Source organism: Hemitrygon akajei, chromosome 9 (genome assembly GCF_048418815.1).
Source record: "Hemitrygon akajei chromosome 9, sHemAka1.3, whole genome shotgun sequence".
Taxonomy (NCBI): Eukaryota; Metazoa; Chordata; class Chondrichthyes; order Myliobatiformes; family Dasyatidae; genus Hemitrygon; species Hemitrygon akajei.
Genome location: NC_133132.1, coordinates 137,121,062 through 137,141,288, shown reverse-complemented (window position 1 = coordinate 137,141,288; position 20,227 = coordinate 137,121,062). Strand labels below are relative to the sequence as shown.

At 42.7% G+C, this 20,227-nt stretch overlaps 1 protein-coding gene across 8 annotated transcripts in view; it reads left to right on the top strand.

Moving 5' to 3' along the window:
- The window catches only part of agbl5 (AGBL carboxypeptidase 5), a 135,875-nt gene that overhangs the window by 103,081 nt on the left and 12,567 nt on the right, over positions 1-20,227 (top strand). For 3 of the 8 annotated variants that reach the window (XM_073057050.1, XM_073057046.1, XM_073057048.1), the window contains exons 14-17: positions 758-835; positions 4,922-4,974; positions 8,339-8,496; positions 9,171-9,286. In XM_073057050.1, the coding sequence (XP_072913151.1) occupies positions 758-835; positions 4,922-4,974; positions 8,339-8,496; positions 9,171-9,286 (405 nt within the window). The remainder of the gene's footprint in view (positions 1-757; positions 836-4,921; positions 4,975-8,338; positions 8,497-9,170; positions 9,287-20,227) is intronic. The other 5 variants (XM_073057051.1, XM_073057049.1, XM_073057056.1 and 2 more) reach the window with 3 other exon arrangements.

The following is a 20,227-nucleotide window of genomic DNA, read 5'->3' as shown; positions in this document are numbered from 1 at the left end:
AGTGCTGTACCTGTACAGTAACAGAGGAAACCACTATAGAAATCTTTTGATGAAACAGAGTCAAAGTTAAAATCATACAGGATACAAGAAGTGTTATGGGGGAGTGATATAGAAAGATAGGATAGCAGAGCTCAATGGGAATATCACAGAATATGGAGATAATACCATGTTCGATATTGAGTATTTAAATATATTTATGTAATTTGAAGAAATGTGTCTGATATCAAATATTTGCTCTCAACGTAGAGGGTAAATGGCTAAAGCCACAGTTAAGATTACCAATATTGGCAAATTCTCTGGATTCCTTAATACAAAACAAATTGAATTAATGTAAAAAAATGCATAGTTAATCAGAAATGATCAGAAACAGAAATTTTAAATGACAGTTAACATGTCCCATAAAAAAGATAATTTGCAATAAAGGAATAATAATAGTGTAAAGTTTCTGCACTTCTGTAAAGCTTTAATTACACATCATTCCATGGGCAGAGAACATTCTAATGCATAGCTCACAGGGACAAGCGAGAGTAAAACAATCAGATTATTACATACAGTAAGTGAGTAACAGATTAATTATGCAAAGGTCAGAGGGGAAGCAAATCAGTGAGAGTTTACTATCAAATATGAAAGGGAATAGAAAACTACTATTTTTTAAATGAAAAGGTTTATAAGAGGAGAAATAATCAGAGACCAAATGGGGAAATCTACTCATAACTGAGGTGCTAAATGAGTACAAATGTTTTTTTTTATTGCAAAGGAAGAAGATGCTGTTGAAGACCAAGTAAAGGAAGATATAGTTGAGATTCTTAATGGGCTTAAGATTGATGAAGAGGAGGTACTAAAATAACCATCTACATTCAATGTGTATTGATCATATGGTCAAGATTTGGAATTACGTCTTTAGAAAGGGTCAGAGAATGTTGAATCTTCATGGGTGGAGTTAAGAAATTGCAAAGGTTAAAAAAACCATTATGGGAATCATATTTCAGCTTCCAAATGGTAGCCAAGGTGTGGGGTTGAGATCGCAAAAGGAGCTGGAAAGGACATGTAATAAGGGTAATGACACAATTGTAGTGGGGGACTTCAGTATGCAAGGGGATTGGGAAAATCAGATTGGTGTCAAATTGCAAGAGAGGCTATTTGTTGAATGGCTACGAGATGGCTTTTTAGAGCAGCTTGTGCTTTAGCCTACTCGGGGAAAGGCTATCGTTACGTTAGGTATTGTGTAATAACCCAGATTTTATTAGGGAGCTTAATGTAAAGGGCATGTAAGGTAGCAAAACTGAGTGGGAGGTTGGATGATTGGGAAGATTTTAAAATCCAACAAAAGGCAACTAAGAAAGCTCTAAGAAAGAAAAGATGAAATATGAGGGCAGGCTACCCAATAATATTAAAGCAGACACTAGAAGTTTTTCCCACTTATATAAAGAGTAAAATGGAGGTGAGAGTTGATATTAGTCAACTGGAAAATGATGCTGGTGAAGTAGTAATGGGGGAGAAAGAAATGGCAGATGAACTTAACATGTACTTAGCATCTGTCTTCACCGTGGAAGACACTAGCAGTGTGCCAGCGGTCCGTGAGTGTCAGGGAGCGGGAGTGAGTGCTATTGCTATTTTAAAGGAAAAAGTGCCAGGCAAGCTGAAAGATCTTGAGGTGGACAAGTCATCTGGGTCAGGTAGATTACATCCCAGAGTCCTGAGAGAAGTTGCTGAAGAGATAATGGATGCACTGGTCATAATCTTTCAAGAATTACTTAATTTTGTGATGATCCCAGAGGACTGAAAGATTGCAAATGTTACTCCACTCTTTAAGATGGGAGAAAGGCAAAACAAAGGAAATTATAGGCCAGTTAGCTGAACCTCAGTGGTTGGGAAAGTGTTGGAGTCTGTCATTAAGGATGAAGTTTAGGGTACTTGGAGACTAATGATAAAATAAGTCAAAGTCAGCATTGCTTCTGCTAAGGAAAATATTGCCTGACAAATCTGTTAAGAGTTCTTTGAGCAAGAAACAAGTAGGATGGACAAAGAAAAGGCAGTGGATGTCATTTACTTTGATTTTCAGAAGGCACACATGAGGCTGCTTAACAAGATAAAATCCTATGATGTTACAGGAAAGATACTGCCATGGATACTGGAATGGTTGACAGGCAAGAGGCAATGATTGGAAATAAAAGGGGCCTTTTTTGGTTGGCTGCCAGTGAGTAGTGGTTTTCCTCAGGGGTCAGTATTGGGACTGCTACTTTTCACATTGTTTGTCAGTGGTTTAGTTCATGGAATCGATGGCTTTGTGGCAAAGTTTGCGGATGATACGAAGATAGATGAGAAGGGTAGGTAGTGCTGAGGGAGCAACGCGATTGCAGCAGGTCTTGGACAAATTGGAAGATTTGGCAAAAAAAAGTGGCAGATGGAATTCAGTGTTGGGAAATGCATGATAATGCATTTTGGTAAAATGAACAATTGTGCAGACTATTATTTAAATGTGGAAAAGGTTCAAACATCAAAGGTGCAGAGAGACTTGGGAGTCCTCATGGAACCTCCTGGAAGGTTAATTTACAGGTTGAGTCTGTGATAAAGAAGGCAAATGCAACGTTGGCATTTATTTCAAGTGGAATTGAATATAAAAACAAGGAGATAATGCTGAGCCTTTATAAGTTACTAGTCAGGCCGCACTTGGAGTATTGTCAACAGTTTTGGGCCCCATATCTCAAAAAGGATGTGTTGGCATTGAAGGAAGTCCAGAGGAAGTTCACGATGATGATTCCAGGAATGAAGGGGTTAACATATGAGAAGCGTTTGGGAGTTTTAGGCCTGTATTCACTGGAATTTGGAAGAACATGGGGGGATCTCATTGAAACATATCAAATGTCGAAAGGACTGGATAGGGTGGATGTGGAGAGGATGTTTCCTATGGTGGGGATATCTAGCCTCAAAGTTGAGAGGCAAACCTTTAGAACAGAGGTAAGAAGGTAAGGAGTAGTAAATCTGTGGAAAGCTCTGCCACAGACTATGGTGGAGGCCAGGTCTGTGGGTATAGTTAAGGTGGAAGTTGATCATTTCCTGATCTGTCAGGGCTTTAAAGGATATGGCAAGAAGGCAGGGCTAAGGGGTTGAGTGGGATCCAGGGTCACTAATAAAGGAATGGCAGAGCAGAGTGGATGGGCTGAATGGCCTAATTCTGCTCCTGTATATAATGGCCTTATTGTCTTAAGATGGGATGCAAACGCAGGTGCATTACGAAGAAAGGCAAGAGATTGCAGAGGCTCTGTGTATATGTCAAAAAATTTAGGAGCTGATCCTGAGGAATGAAAAATTGAAATAGGTGTGGATAAACATGATAACCACTGACTACAGTGCTCCTACGGCATATGGTCTTATGGACTGACCAGTTTAACTCCTGTGGTGGGAGAGTTCAACAAAAATAATTGGGGTCAGAATCAGCAGTCATTTAGACAAATCCAGATTGATTAGAGAAAGGCAGCATAGGTTTGTTAGAGGTAAATGATTGTTTACTGGATGGAAGCATTCTGATAAAGCAGTAGAAAGAATCAATGAAAGAAACATGGTTGTAATTGTATATATGGACTTCCAAAAGGCATTTCACAAATTGCACATAATTGGCTTGCATTCATAATTAAAAGCCATATAATTTAAAAAGGTAGAAAATTAGCTAAGTGACAAGAAGTAGTGAATATTGTAGAACCATGAGGTTTCTTGCATTGGAGAGATGCATGCAGTGAAGTTCCCCAGAGACTGGCACTGGAGCCACTGGCTTCCTTAATCTACATTAATGATTGGAGCTGGGGTATCCAGTGTACAGTTTCCACATTTAAAGATGAATCAAACTGTGGAAGCACTGTGAACTATGAGGAAAGTAGCAATTGACTTCAGGGAGATATAGACAGACTGGTTGAATGGGCTGATAGATGGCAAAATACTGTGGAAAAATAAGAAAAGATTAAAACTAATCAGTCAAATTCTGAAAATACAAGAATATGGGAGCATGTGTTAAGTTTATTGAAAGTGACATGGCAGGCTTGAAAAGTGATTTTCAAAATCAGTACATGGAATCTTAAGCTTTGTGATTGGGGGTATGAGGTACAAGGATAACAATGGATTTTTAGAAACACTGATTTGGCTGCAAGTGAAGTATTACATATAGTTCTGTGAGTCTCACTTTAGAAAATAAAGTGAAAGTTTTGCAGAGTGTGGAATATTTCCAGGAATGAGCATTTTCAGTTATATAGCTGCAAGGAAGAAGCTGGGGTTGTTCTGAGAACAGAGGATGTCACAAGAAGATAGGATGGAGATGTTTGGAAAATATGAATGGTGTAGACAGAAAACATTTCCACTGGCAGAAATGTCAACAACTGGCAGACAGGGCATGAAAGTTATGGACAAAAAGTGAAGTCATGAGAAATGTTTTAACAATCCAAGTGGTTATAGTATAAATAATCTACTGCCGTGCATAGTACTGGAAGCTAATTCATAAGAGAATTAAATCAATATCTGAAAGGAAAAAAACTTTCAGGGTTTTTTTGGGGGGGATAGGCTTGGGCTTTGCTGAATTTCTCTTTATGTTGTATGGTTTTAAGGGACTTAATGGATCTTTGATATTATAACAGTTCTGTGATAGGGAGTTGAAGGCTGCCTTTAAGCAGTATCAATGGATAAATAGTTACTTTCCTATACTTGTCATATGCCTTACTAGCTTGTCATACAACCTGTTATAAAGACCTAACAGAATCACTGCCACAGTACATATGGGTGAATGCGCTTATCATTTTCTCTTGACAACATGTATTTATATGTGCACAAAGTCTATTTCTAAGCTATTCACTGGGTTAAAAATCATACTTGTGATTCTTGTTTTTTGTCATCTGCTGTGTTTCAGTTGTCTTAAAAATCTCTTTTGTTCCCCCAGAACCCACTGAAGAAGAACAAATTAAAATTCAGAGCTTCTTTTGATATCACCAGGTAGTGCAACATATCTTTGTATTCTTAACCAGCTCATTTTCTTATAAAAACTTCTCACACACACCAACTTGTAGTGATTGACAGCATCAAGATCAGCTTAGTAAGATGCTCATTTTCATTTCAGTTTCTTTCAGTTGTATTCAATTTCATTTAATGTGCCATAGAACTATTACAGTATTTTCTTTAGAACAGGCAGAAACATTATTTAATACTCCAGAAGTTTTATCTATGAAACTTAGGCAAATGCATTTTATCTGATTTCATATGACCATAAAACTAAAATTTTAGATGTTCAGTTAATATCCTCTTAAAGTTGAATATAAATTTGTGCAAGTTTGTTACAAGTAATCTAAATGCTATGGTGCATGTTCTTTCTATTTAGCTTCTGTTGTAATAAACTGCACAATGCCATTTAAAATGGAATGAAAACTTCAAGTTTATCTTTTACTGAAAATTTTGAATTGTTTTCCATTTTTATGTTTGTGCATTACAATGCATTCTGTTTGTTTTCTAAAATAATTGGCATTCTCAGAGAAATGGGTAAATTTTGCAAATTACTGTATATTCAATTTTGTTCATGCAAGCTAATGTGACCTGAACTATAGTCTAGGAGTTGTGCTGGGTGCACAATTATCTATGTTTATATCTGCAAGAAAATACATATTTTATAACTTTCCAAATGCTGATACCTAACTCTATGCAAATCATCTTGGTAACAGAGCTAAATTGAACTACTCAAATTTGAAAATGACAATAAAATGGAAATTGCAGCAGAAACATTGTGTGTGATTTAAATGTTATACTGTTTGGTAAATCACTGTAAATCAGTTTAAATTAAGAGTTACACTTTCATAACTGCACACTGCTAGATATTTTGCCTGATATTCTTGCCTGCAAGCCTCGCCCAAATCCAAGTTAACATTAAACTCTGACAATCCACTATCCAACTATTTATTAGAATGACTCTAGCATTATGAGATGTCAACTGTGATATTAGACTGGGACACTTGGGGTCATTTCCTTAGAGAAAGTATAATTGGGAGGTGATTGATAGAAGTCTGCTAAGATCAAAGTTGGGCTGATTGAGAGAAACAGTTTTCATTTATGAATGCTTCAAGAATCGAAGGGATGGATTTAAAAAAAAATAGGCAAATGAGAATAGGGGAAAGTGGATCTGGAGTTTGTAACTTGTAAGTGTGGTGAAGGCATAATTAAGGCTTTCCAAAGGGAAATAGATCAGCAAATCAGCAATTGATAGAAAATAATTTTCCAAACAATAAGAAAGAGTGGGGGAAGGAATTGATGGAATTGTTGTGTAAAGAGCTGGTACTGACATGATGTGCCCAGTGGTATTCTTTTACTTCATAATGACTCTCTCATTGTAGGATGACCTATGACAAGATTTAACAGGCACTATGAATCAACAGTGGACTGGATGTGACAATTAATTTGTTGTGAGATCCAATAAATGGGATTGTGATTTTCTTACCAGTTGTTTGAATTATTGGATATGATAAATAAATCCTCACTGTATCTATCAGCAAAAGTAAAAGCAATGGAGAGGAGTATTGTGATATTTGGACTACAAATGTTCATCCAAACAGGCAGGAAAATTCTTCATTTCCATCAGCTGCCACCGTTAATGATATAATTTCTTCTGGATGGCAAAAATTCTAAAACTGAGATTCTTTGTAAAAGTCCTCCCTAGCTACTGCAGGAATAACAGGTTGGGAAGTCATGTGTGTATTATGTGCTACCTATATTTAGACACAACTCATACCTTAACAATCATACAGTCTCTACCCAAGTCGGAAACCATTTCAAATTGTTTCGGAAGGTACACAGCAATTGAAGTTTATGCCAGAAACATTGTCCTGTTATTAATTATTTCACGAATGTCTACAGGTTCATCTCTTGGTTGCTTGTACTTAAGAACAGATAAAAGATTTTTAAAACGAAGATAATCTTCAGATGCTGGTAATCCATGCAACACACACAAAATGCTGGAGGATCTCAGCAGGACGAGCAGCATCTGTGGAAAAAAAATACAAGTGACGTTTTGGGCCACGACCCTTCAGCAGGACCGAAGGAACTTGACCTGAAACGTGATTGTACTGTTTTCCATTGATGCTGCCTGGCCTGCTGAGTTCCTCCAACATTTTGTGTGTGCTGAAAAGGTTTTTAAACTTGACTGTAGCTGAGCTTATTTAGGCCAAGAATCAGTCTTGTATCGCTTCTATATGTATTACGAGATCATCATCTGTATGGATGTTTAATTTGGATATTGCTCTGTAGAACAAAAACAGAAAATGCTGGAAACATTCTGCAGGTACAGCTACATCTTTGAAAAGAGAAACAGGATGTAGACCTTTCTTTAGAGTTGAGAAAGAGGAGAAGCAACATTAGTATTAAGTTGCAGGGAGAGAAGAATGTATAAGACAAAGGGAATATTTTTGAGAGAGTGAGACCAAGAGTTGATGGATGAATGGCAGATTCGGAGATTATACCATGTTTGGACATGTCCTGCAAGTTACCCTGTGTAAATGGAGAGAGAAAAACTGAGCCGATATCATAGATGTTTGACTTCCAGTAGAAATGGCCTGTTCTGATACAGCAGAGAAAGTGAGTTTCTGAAGATTATAGAATTAAATATTGAGTCCAAAAAGTTACAATGTGCCCAGACAGAAGATGAAGTGTTGTTCCTCAAGTGTGAAGAATGTTTGGGAGGTATGGCTGTGTGTAGAAGTCAGTTTGCCAGACCATCCCTGACAATAAGTTTCTAACAACACACACAAAATGCTGGTGGAACACAGCAGGCCAGGCAGCATCTATAGGGAGAAGCACTGTCAACGTTTCGGGCCGAGACCCTTTGTCAGGACTAACTGAAAGGAAAGATACTGAGATTTGAAAGTAGGAGGGGGAGTGGGAAATACGAAATGATAGGAGAAGACTGGAGGGGGTGGGATGAAGCTAAGAGCTGGAAAGTTGATTGGCAAAAGGGATATGCAGCTGGAGAAGGGAGAAGGGAGAGGATCATGGGACTGTCTGTAATCCTGGGGAAAGGTGTCACTGGCTATCAAAGCCATTCTGGGATTATTCTGCATTGTCCTATGCTTGTCCCAGGGCAAGCAGATAGGGATCTTGGAAATTGTACAAAGCCTGTCCCATTGTGATTCAGAGTAAATGCTTTTAATCATACTGTTAGACTATATATCCAGCTCATCTATTTAAAAAGTCTTTGGAGCAACAACACAATTTCATCCCACCGATGTCACTCATATTCCTCCAGGATATAAGTTAAAGGTTTTGATATATTTTGTGTCTTTCTGGTCAATGTATTGACTTGTTTTTTTTCTTTATTTAGTTCTGAACAGCTGAGACCCAGTAGAATCCCAGTGAGAATAAGTGGCACACTTACGTCCCAAGGAAATCTCCGCCTGAGTAGTTCTGTCGATCATAGCCCACAACTGAAGATACTGAAAAGTGTCCAGCCTAATGTAGTGCAAAACGAGCCTAAAGGTTGTAAGTTCATGATTCTTGGTTCTGTCTGATCTCTCACTTTAGGTTGGTGTTGAGGATATTTTGTTTGATTTTGAAGCACTCGGCTACGTCATTGCAACTCAGACTGGCAGTTGCTGTGGTACACATGCTGTGATTGGGTTGCTGATCTTGGCCCTTGCTCCAATGATACATGTTCAAGCCCCACCCCCCACACCCCCATGGTAGCTGGGAATTTAACTTTAGCAATCAGATAATTGGATTAATGCAGGTATCACTGTTAAACTTGAAATGACAGGAATTGCACAAAGCACAATTGGTTTAAAAATATCCTTCAGGGAAGCAAGTTGTCTATCCTTACCATACTGTACTAAATAAAACTTCTGATCTACCGAAGTGATTGATAACAACGCCTTCTCAGCTTGGAAGAAATTAGGAACTGACAGTAAATGGAGTATCACATTGTGCATTGTCAATATCTTTTCACTAATTCAGTAGTTGGGAATATGGAGAAATTGACATGTAAGAAAATGTGCTGTGAAAAGATGGAAGGAGACTATTTTAATAATTTGTTTTCACTTGAGATTCCTAATTCAAAGATGAACTAAATTGCAGTTTCAATCATCAGTATTCCATATAAAATTATTCCTGCTTTTATCCAGGATGTGAAATAAATAGTCAATGGATTTTTTTGACAGGTTGCATATTGGATTGTTCTGCAATTAGCTTGACTCCAGCAATGAGCCATAACTCTCAAGATTCTGCATGCACTACTAATAATGAAGCAGAAACTCAGCTGGATGTATGTGCAAAGGTACTTGCTACTTATTTGATGTAATTAACAGAATTAAGTGGTTTGACCTAGACTCGTCTACTGCCATGATGAGGCCACTCTCGGGTAGGAGCAGAAAATCCTCATATTATGTCTGTGTAGCCTCTAACCTGAATGCAGGAAAATTGATTTATCTAACTTCTAGTAATTTCTCTCTCCTTTCTTTCACTCTTCTTCCATTCACCATTCTGGAATTCCTCTTACCTCTTCTCCCGACATGTCTATAACCTCCCTCTGGTGTCCTTGCTCCTTCCCTTTCTTCCATGGTCTACTCTCCTCTCCTATCTGATTCCTTCTTCTTCAGCCCTTTATCTTTTTCACCTATCACCTCTGAGCTTCTCACTTCATTTCCCCCCTCACCTTCCCTACCTGCCTGGCTTTACCTATCACTCCTCCCCTCTCTCCTCCCCCCTCCCCAACCTTCTTAAGCTGGCTACTTTCCCCTTCCTTTTCTGTATTGATAAAGGGTCTCAGCCCATTGTGATGACTCTTTATTAATTTCCATAGATGTGACCTGACCTGTTGAGTTCCTCCAGCATTTTGTGTGTGTTGCCTAACAGACCTTTGACAGCTTTATTGTACTGAGACACTTAATTTACTTTAGGACATGAAAAATTTCATTTAGTGAAAGGTAAATCAGCAATTTTATCATGTCTATCTAGCACAGACGTGTTTTTAATGCTAAAATCATGTTGCTGCTTACATAGTGTAACTAATGTAAAGTCCTCCTTGAGACATCTTTTAAAATTTAATGTGTTATTATATAAATCTGTCTATTACATTCATTTAGTTCACAAGTCATCAGAGCAGAATTGGGCCATTTGGCCCATTGAGTCTGCACCACCATTTGACCACGGCTCATTTGTTTTTCCTCTCAATCCCAGTCTCTCAGCTTCTCTCCATAACCTTTGACATCCTTAATAATCAAAAACCTATCAACCTCTGCTTTAAATATAATGTTGTAGCGGTGTGCTACACGCAGCGCTAAAATAACGACACGGAGTCGGTAAACTGCAGTCAAAGATAAAGTTTATTCCAACTTCACAGCCTTGCTTTTAAAGCCTCTCTCCCCCACCGGATGCCTCGAGAGGCACGTACTGAAACCCCCTCAGACTTTCTTCCTTTGTGCCTGCATGCTGGCTAATTGTCAGCCGGTTCGAGTGTGCTAGTAATTGGGTCGCCACATAACCCCCCCCAGAACCGGCGATACACCCCCCAATGTCCACAGTCTGGGCTGGACCCTGTTTGGGAGGTCGGCCTCTGCGCCGCGGTGCCGGAATCTCGACCGGTTGCGCCAAGTCCACATGGGCCGGTTTGAGTCAGTCCACCGTGAAAACCTCCTCTCTCCCCCCAACGTCCAGCACGAAAGTGGACCTGTTGTTTCTGATCACCGTAAACGGCCCCTCGTAGGGCCGTTGCAGCAGTGGCCAATGCCTGCCCCATCGTACAAACACAAACTTACAGTTCTGCAGGTCTTTGGGTACGCAGGTCGGGTGCTGCCCATGCTGTGAAGTGGGTATGGGGGCCAGGGCACTGAGCCTCTCGCGTAGTCTGCCCAGGACTGCTGCGGGTTCTTCCTCTCGCCCCCTTGGGGCTGGTATGAACTCCCCGGGAACGACCAGGGGCGCGCCGTACACCAACTCGGCCGACGAAGCGTGCAGATCATCTTTGGGCACCGTGCGGATGCCGAGTAGGACCCAGGGAAGCTCGTCCGCCCAGTTAGCTCCTCGCAGGCGGGCCATGAGAGCCGACCAGGTGACGGTGGAAACGCTCCACCAGTCCGTTCGACTGTGGGTGGTAGGCAGTGGTGTGGTGCAGCTGAGTCCCCAACAGGCTGGCCATCGCTGACCACAGGCTGGAGGTGAACTGGGCACCTCTGTCGGAGGTAATGTGGGCCGGTACACCAAAGCGGGACATCCAGGTGGCAATCAGTGCCCAGGCGCAAGATTCAGAGGTGGTGTCAGTGAGCGGGACCGCCTCTGGCCATCTTGTGAACCGGTCCACGATAGTCAGGAGGTGCCGCGCTCCGCGCGACACTGACAAGGGGCCCACGATATCCACATGAATGTGGTCGAAATGCCGATGGGTGGGGTGGAACTGCTGCGGCGGGGCTTTGGTGTGTTGCTGCACCTTGGCCGTCTGGCAGTGCATGCACGTTCTGGCCCATTCACGGACCTGCTTGCGGAGTCCGTGCCAAACAAACCTGCTGGAGACCATCCGGACGGTAGTGCGGATGGAGGGGTGCGCCAAGTTATGAATAGAGTCGAAAACACGTCGTCGCCAAGGTGGCGGGACGATGGGACGGGGCTGGCCGGTGGCGACGTCACAGAGTAGGGTCCTCTCACCTGGGCCTACGGGGAGGTTCTGGAGCTGCAAACCGGAGACTGCGGTCCTGTAACTTGGGATCTCCTCATCTGCCTGCTGTGCCTCTGCCAGCACCTCAAAGTCTACCCCTTGGGAAAGGGCGTGAATGTTAGGGCGAGAGAGCGCATCCGCCACGACATTGTCCTTACCCGAGACGTGCCGGACATCCGTCGTGTATTCAGAGATGTAGGACAGATGGCGCTGCTGGCGGGACGACCAGGGATCGGACACCTTCGTGAATGTAAAGGTAAGCGCTTTGTGGTCCGTGAACGCGGTGAAGGGCCTACCTTCCAAGAAGTACCTGAAATGCCAGATTGCCAGGTATAACGCCAACAGCTCCCGGTCGAAAGCACTGTATTTGAGCTCGGGTGGCCGCAGGTGTTTGCTGAAAAACGCCAGGGGTTGCCAGCGGCCCGCGATGAGCTGCTGCAGTACCCCACCGACTGCCGTATTAGATGCGTCCATTGTGAGGGGGGTAGGGACGTCCATTCTGGGGTGCATTAGCATCGCGGCGTTCGCCAAGGCATCCTTCGTTTGAATGAAGGCGGCGGCGGAATCCTCGTCCCAGGTAATGTCCTTGCCCGGACCGGACAGCAAGGCAAACAGGGGGCGCATGATCCGGGCAGCTGAAGGGAGGAGGAAGCGGTGGTAGAAATTGACCATACCTATGAATTCCTGAAGGCCTTTGATTGTGGTGGGTCGGGGGAAATGGCGGACCGCATCTACCTTAGCGGGCAGAGGGGTTGCCCCGTCTGTGGTAATCCTGTGTGCCAGGAAGTCAATGGTGTCGAGCCCGAACTGGCATTTGGCCAGGTTGATTGTTAGACCGTAGTCACTCAGCCGGGCATAGAGTTGTCGGAGGTGGGACAGATGCTCCTGACGGCTGCTGCTGGCTATGAGGATGTCGTCCAAATAGATGAATGCGAAGTCCAGGTTGCGTCCCACCGCGTCCATCAACCGCTGGAACGTCTGTGCGGCATTCTTCAGGCCGAACGGCATGCGGAGGAACTCAAAAAGGCCGAACGGGGTGATGAGAGCCGTTTTGGGGATGTCGTCCGGATGCATTGGGATTTGATGGTATCCGCGGATGAGGTCTACCTTGGAGAAGATCTGTGCGCCGTGCAGGTTTGCTGCAAAGTCCTGAATGTGCGGCACAGGGTAGCGGTCCGGTGTTGTAGCCTCGTTCAGCCTGCGGTAGTCGCCACACGGTCTCCAGCCCCCTGTCGCTTTGGGCACCATGTGCAGGGGGGAGGCCCATGGGCTGTCGGACCGCCGGATGATCCCCAATTCCTCCATTCTCTTGAACTCCTCCTTCGCCAGTCGGAGCTTGTCCGGGGGAAGCCATCGAGCACGGGCGTGGAGGGGTGGTCCCTGGGTCAGGATGTGGTGCTGTACAACGTGTCGGGGCATGGCTGCCGTGAACTGCGGTACCAGAACCGATGGGAAATCCGCCAGGACCCTGGTGAAGTCGTTGTCGGACAGCGTGATGGAGCCGAGGTGAGGGGCTGGCAACTGGGCTGCACCCAGGGAAAACGTCTGAAAGGTCTTGGTGTGGACCAGTCTCTTCCTGGGCAGGTCGACCAGTAGGCTGTGAGCCCGCAAGAAATCCGCACCCAGAAGCGGTTGGGCTACGGCGGCCAGTGTGAAGTCCCACATGAACTGGCTGGAGCCGAACCGTAGCTGCACCGGACGGGTGCCATAGGTCCTTATTGTGCTGCCGTTCGCGGCCCGCAGGGGGAGACCCGGCGCCCTGCTGCGGGTGTCGTAACTTGTCGGAGGTAAGACGCTGATCTCGGCACCGGTGTCAACCAAAAACCGGCGTCCCGACCTGCTGTCCCACACATACAGGAGGCTATCCCGATGGCCAGCCGCCGTAGCCATCAGCGACGGCTGGCCCTGGCGTTTCCCGGGAACTGGCAGGGCGTGCGACAACGGCGGGCTTCTGTGCCCCACCGTTGGTGGTAGAAAAACCATTGCTCGTTGGGCTCCACACCCTGGCCTCTGGGTTTAGCGGGCTCTGCAGCCGGGCCTGGACTGGTTTGCTGCTGGGAGCGTGGCCGGGTGATCAGTGAGATGGACGCCCCACTCACCTTCTTGGCGTTCCACAGCAAGTCCGCCCGGGTTGCCACCTTCCGGGGGTCGCTGAAATCCGCGTCGGACAGCAGTAGGCGTATGTCCTCGGGCAGCTGCTCCAGGAATGCCTGCTCAAACATGAGGCAGAGTGTGTGTCCGTCGGCCAGAGACAACATCTCATTCATTAAAGCTGATGGAGGCCTGTCTCCCAAGCCATCCAGATGCAGTAAACGGGCAGCTCGCTCGTGGCGGGAGAGCCCGAAAGTCCTTCTGAGCAGGGCTTTGAATTCCGTGTACTTACCGTCCGCCGGGGGAGACAGTACGAACTCCGCGACCTGGGCCGCTGTGTCCTGGTCGAGGGAGCTCACCACGTAGTAGTAACAGGTGTCCTCTGAGGTTATCTGCTGAACGTGGAATTAGGCTTCTGCTTGCTGAAACCATAGGTGTGGTTGTAGCGTCCAGAAGCTTGGCAGTTTCAAGGAAACCGCATGAACAGATGTGGCGTCGTTCAGCTCCGGTCCAAAAACGTTTGGACCGTCGGGGTCACCAATTGTAGCGGTGTGCTACACGCAGTGCTAAAATAACGACACGGAGTCGGTAAACTGCAGTCAAAGATAAAGTTTATTCCAACTTCACAGCCTTGCTTTTAAAGCCTCTCTCCCCCACCGGATGCCTCGAGAGGCACATACTGAAACCCCCTCAGGCTTTCTTCCTTTGTGCCTGCACGCTGGCTAATTGTCAGCCGGTTCGAGTGTGCTAGTAATTGGGTCGCCACAATGTACCCAAATAACTGACCTTCACAGACGTCTGTGACAATGAATTCCACAGCTTCATTGTCTAAAGAAATTCCTCTTCAGCTCTGTTCCAAAGGGACATCCTTGTATCTGAGGCTGTAACTTCTGGTCCAAGACTCTCCCATACTTGAAACATCCTCTCCAATGTTGGTTTAATTGATATATGGAGGGACCTTTTCCCCGACAGAAAGGATTACACTCATTATTCTGCCCCCCATTCTGTATATACAAGAATAGACTATTTCATAACATTTGGAAAAGACAAAGACAAAATAAACACCTGTGGAATTGGGACAATAGATGTAAGTGACCATGCACCTATATATTTATCTGTTAATTTTGACCTACAACCAAAGAATACTATTTGGAAACTAAATTCAAGTCTACTCAATGATCCGTACTTTAAGGAACAAATTAAAACAGAAATTGGTCTCTACTTAGAATTTAATGATAATGGAGAGGTTTCACCTCCCATTTTATGGGATACGCTGAAGGCTGTCTTAAGAAGGAAAATTATAGCGATATCTTCATATAAGAAAAAATAAAGAATAAAACATTAGAGGAATTACAAAATAGGCTGAAGGAAACGAGAGAAAAAACACAAATTGAATTTGGCACAGGATACATTAGGGGAAATTTTAAAAATTAGGAATGAAATTAATAGTTTGGCTACGCGAGAAATCAAGAAAAATTTAATGTATCTGAAACAGAGACATTATGAAAGTGGATCAAAGTCTTTGAAAATACTGGCATGGAAACTGGAAAAAAAAAGATAGCAGAAAATACAATTCATAGAATTAGGGACCCAAGAACGAAAATGATAAAAAATAAGCTAAGTGAAATTCAAGAAGCTTTTGAAGTGTTCTACAAAACTCTATATTCCAAAGTTCAGGGGGAAGCACACCCCAAATTGACACCTTCTTGAATTCTCTAGAGTTACCCACTTTAAGCGAAGAACAAAATAGAATGATGACTGCTGACATAACTGAAGTTGTATTAAAAGCTGCAGTTAGTAGGCTTAAATTAAGCAAGTCACCAGGATCAGATGGGTATACGGCAGAGTGGTACAAAGAATTTAAAAATTAATTAATTCCTGTTTTACTCCTCACACTGAACTGGGCTCTAAAAAAGGCACAAATGCCACCCAGCTGGAAGGAAGCTATAATCTCAGCTATACCGAAAGAAGGCAAGGGTAAAATGGAATGTGGGTCATTTAGACCAATATCCGTTCTTAATGTAGATTATAGATTATTTACCTCCAACATTGCCAAACGATTAGAGGAGTTTCTACCCATACTGATACGTAACGATTAGACAGGTTTTATACAACAATGCCAAACACAAGACAATATACAAAGGACACTTCACATTATGGATCATATACAAAAAAATAATATCGAAGCAATAGTGTTAAGCGTGGACACTGAAAAGGCATTTGATTCGGTTAATTGGAATTTTCTTTACAGAGTTTTACATGGATTTGGTTTCCAAGACACAATTATTAAAACTATACAGACACTATATGACAACCCTACTGCTAGGATTAAAATCAATGGATATTTATCAAATAGTCTTACCCTAGAAAGGGGCACAAGACAGGGTTGTGCATGGTCACCGCTACTCTTCGCATTATATCTGGAACCATTAGCTCAATACATCAGACAAAATGAAGATATCAGGGGAATTACTATTAAAGGGACAGAGCATAAATTGGCTTGTTACACAGATGACATTTTGATCTATCTAGGGCAACCAACATACTCTTTACCTAAATTGATGCAGTCCATTGAACAATATGGTCAATTATCAGAATACAAGATCAACATAGATAAAACCCAATATTACTATAGCCCACCAAGAGAAATTGAAAGTAGATATCCCTGGGCTTGGCAAACAGAGTCTTTCAAATTTTGGCATCATTATGCCAAAACATTTGGCAAAATTATCAGAATGTAATTATCAGCCCCTATATATAAAAAAATTAAGGAAGATATGGCAAGATGGAACCTGATTCCTTTTTTCAGTCTCAGCTCAAGGATTGAGTCTATTAAAATGAATACACTGCCCAGACTCTTATATCTCTTTTAGACCCTACCAACAGAGATTAATCAAAATCAATTCAATGAATGGAACAAGATGTTATCAAGGTATATTTGGCAGGGTAAAAGGCCTAGAGTTCGTCTCAAAACTTTGCAATTAGCAAAGGAAAAGGGGGAATGGGGCCTATCTTCTCCTAGAGGTTATTATTTTGCAGCACAGTTGAGAGCTGTGATATGTTGGTACAACTCATCATATGACGCTCAATGGAAAAACATTGAGGAACGGGTACTTCTCATCCCCATACAAGCAATTTTGGCTGATAACAACCTGCAAAGGTACATAAATACTATTGATAACCCATGGGTGAAATTGACTCTTAAAATACGGAAAGCTACTATAAAAGAATATAATCTAGAGGGAGATATTGCAATTCTTAAATGGTGTGCATATGACTCGGATTTTACACCAAATAAATTGGATGCTAGATTTAAGGACTGGACAGCTAAAGGAATAACAGTTCTTTGCAACATAATGAAAGAAGGAACACTGTTCAGTTTTGAAATGCTTAAAAAGAGAAACACTTATTAGAAAAACAAGATTTTTATCGGTATTTACAGATGCAACAGGAGGTTGATAAGACGCTTAAAAATGTAACCAAGGCAAGTACATGCTTGATAGAGCTATTTAAAAAAGCATATAATTCAGGTCATGGTAGTAGAATCATTTGAAGCATGTATAAGGGGTTGTCAAATCTTAAGACACATTCGACTTCATACATTAAAACAAAATGGGAGAAGGAAGGAGGGATAATTATATCTGAGGAAGAATATACAATAATATGGAGATATCAACAGAAGTGTACCAGTTCGCAGAAATGGAGGGAGTTCGGAATGGAAAAACTTGATAATGTAGCGGTGGGCAACAAGCAGCGTTGCAATAATGACACGGAGTCGGTGTCGGGCGCGTATTCACAGTCCCGTCCCGCACGCGGGCTTTTCCCCTTGCTGGTGAAGCAGGCTTGGCGCCCTTTTTGGGACCGGCCTCTATGCCGGCGCGCGCCGCTTTATGAGCTGGTTCAAGTGCGCTGGGAAGTGGGTCGCCACATAACCACCCCCCCCAAGAACCGGCGATACACCCCCCAATGTCCACAGTCTAGGTCGAACTCTGTTTGGGAGGTCTGCCTCTGCGCCGCAGTGATGGAATCTCGACCGGCTGCGCCACGTCCACATGGGCCGGTTTGAGTCGGTCCACCGTGAAAACCTCCTCTTTCCCCCCAATGTCCAGTACGAATGTGGAATTGGGCTTCTGCTTGCTGGAACCATAGGTGAGGTCGCAGCGTCCAGAAGCTTGGCAGTTTTAACGAAACTACATGAACAGATGTGGCGTCATTCATCTTCGGCCCAAATATCTTTTGGGCCGTCGGGGTCACCAATTGTAGCGGTGTGCTACACGCAGCGCTGCAATAACGACACGGAGTCGGTGAGCTGCAGTTGCAAAAAAGATTTATTCAAACTTTGCGGCCTCACTTTAAAGCCTTCCTGATCCCGCCCTCCCCTTCACAGTCCCGTCCCGCGCGCAGGCTTTTCCCCTTGCTGGTGAAGCAGGCTTGGCGCCCTTTTTGGGACCAGACTCTATGCCGGTACACGCCGTTTTGTGAGCTGGTTCAAGTGCGCTGGGAAGTGGGTCGCCACAATAAGATATTTTATTACACCCTCTCAGAAATCCCATTATGAAAATTCTGTTTGCTGGAGAAATTGTGGAAATCAAAATACAAATCATTATCATAGTTTTTGGGACTGCCCTGTTATCAAAGACTATTGGAGGGGGATACACAATGCCCTACAAGACATCTTTAAACGTGAAGTATGCTTAGAGAGTGAGACCATATATTTTGGATATATACCTCAAGAATTGTTGAAAAGAGATAAATATTTAATGAATATACTGTTTGTGGCTGGTAAAAAGACTCTTACTAGGAAATGGTTTTCACAGGAGAGCGCAACTTTAAATGCATGGATGGAAATTACAATGGACATTTACAAAATGGAGAAGATAACAGCATCTGTTAATCATAAGCTGGAACAATTTGATTCATACTGGGAAAAATGGTTTAACTACATAATGCCTCATAGGCCTGATTTTATTCTCACAAATCAATGAATCTGTTGTTTAAAAAAGAAACAGAAGATGGCGATTGTTTAGTCGCTCTGAACTTTTGCTCCATTATTCTTCTTATCTTTGCACTATATGCTTCCCTTTTTAAACCTTAGTTAGGTATTTTATGAGTTCTCTTTTACCTGCCTGCGAACACATCTATCTTATAATGGCTACCAAAAGTACTAAAACCGGGAAAAAGGAAACTTCTACGGCTTTGTCGGCTGAGATTCTTGCTGTTTTGGAACAATATCGACAAGATATTTTAATGGAGTTTAGAACTGAATTTAGAACTTCTTTCAACCAGCTGGATTCCAAATTGGATCAGATTAATGCTAGAGTGGATGAACATGCTGAACATTTATCTCGCATTGACTTAACTTCTGAAGATTTAAAACGCCGTGTTCAACATCTTGAAACTTTCTGCTCCAAACTAGAGGAGAAGAACAGTAAACTTTCTTCCAAAATGGTGGATCTTGAAAATCGGAGCAGACGTTGCAATCTATGAATTCTTGGTTTGCCAGAGGCCACCGAAAAGGGCTCTCCCATTGAATTTTTTTCTGATTTTCTCTGTGAGATTTTCGGGAAAGAATTTCTTCCGACTCCACCTGAGCTTGAAAGGGCTTACAGGATTTATGTTCCTCGTGCAACTCTGGGTTCCCGTCCACAGCCGGTTATTTTATGCTTTCATCGATACCAGGTGAAAAACCGTTTGATTATGGAGGCACGCCGCAGAGGTACTTTTGCTTTTCAAAATACGGTCATTCGTTTTGTGGAGGATTATGCCCCCCAGGTTCTGAAGATGCGTGCTGAGTTTAAAGGTGTAACGAAAGTGCTTTTTGATCGCGGATTCAGACCCTCTCTCCGAAATCCAGCCGATCTTCGAATTACGCTTACTACTGGAGATTATAAGTGGTTTAAATCAGTGAAGGAGGCTGAGGCGTTTGTTGGAAGTCTTCCAGCCACCTCGTCTTCTTCTGAACCGGCCTGACCTTCTAAAATGGTTGATAAGTACTTCTCGAAGTAAAACTATTTTTTCCGAACTCAGACTTTACTTGAATAATTCAGACATTAACTATTGAAACTCTAAGGGCTGTAGTCAATCTCTCCCTGGACTTGGTGCGTTTTTTCTAAATAGATGATTTAAGTTTAATGTTTCCCTGTGGACTTTTAGATTTTACTTGTGTAATCTATTTTATTTTTGTATAACTTTATTTATAGAGAACTACAATTGATTTTAACTTGTTTTGGAGGTTTGGAGTTTTTATTGAAGGCCTCCCTGTTGGTTGATTTATAGTTTAAGTTTTGCTTTTTTTTCTGTAAATGGTTGATAAGTACTGTCTTTAAATTTATAATTTCCCCCTTTTCCCCCTCCTTTTTTTTCTGTTTTAATCTTTTATAATTTTTCGCCAGTAGGTTAGTTTTAGTTTTCTTCTGATTTTTTTTGTATTAAGTTTTATACTTCTGTTGAAGTTGTTCCTATTTGTAATTTTGTTTT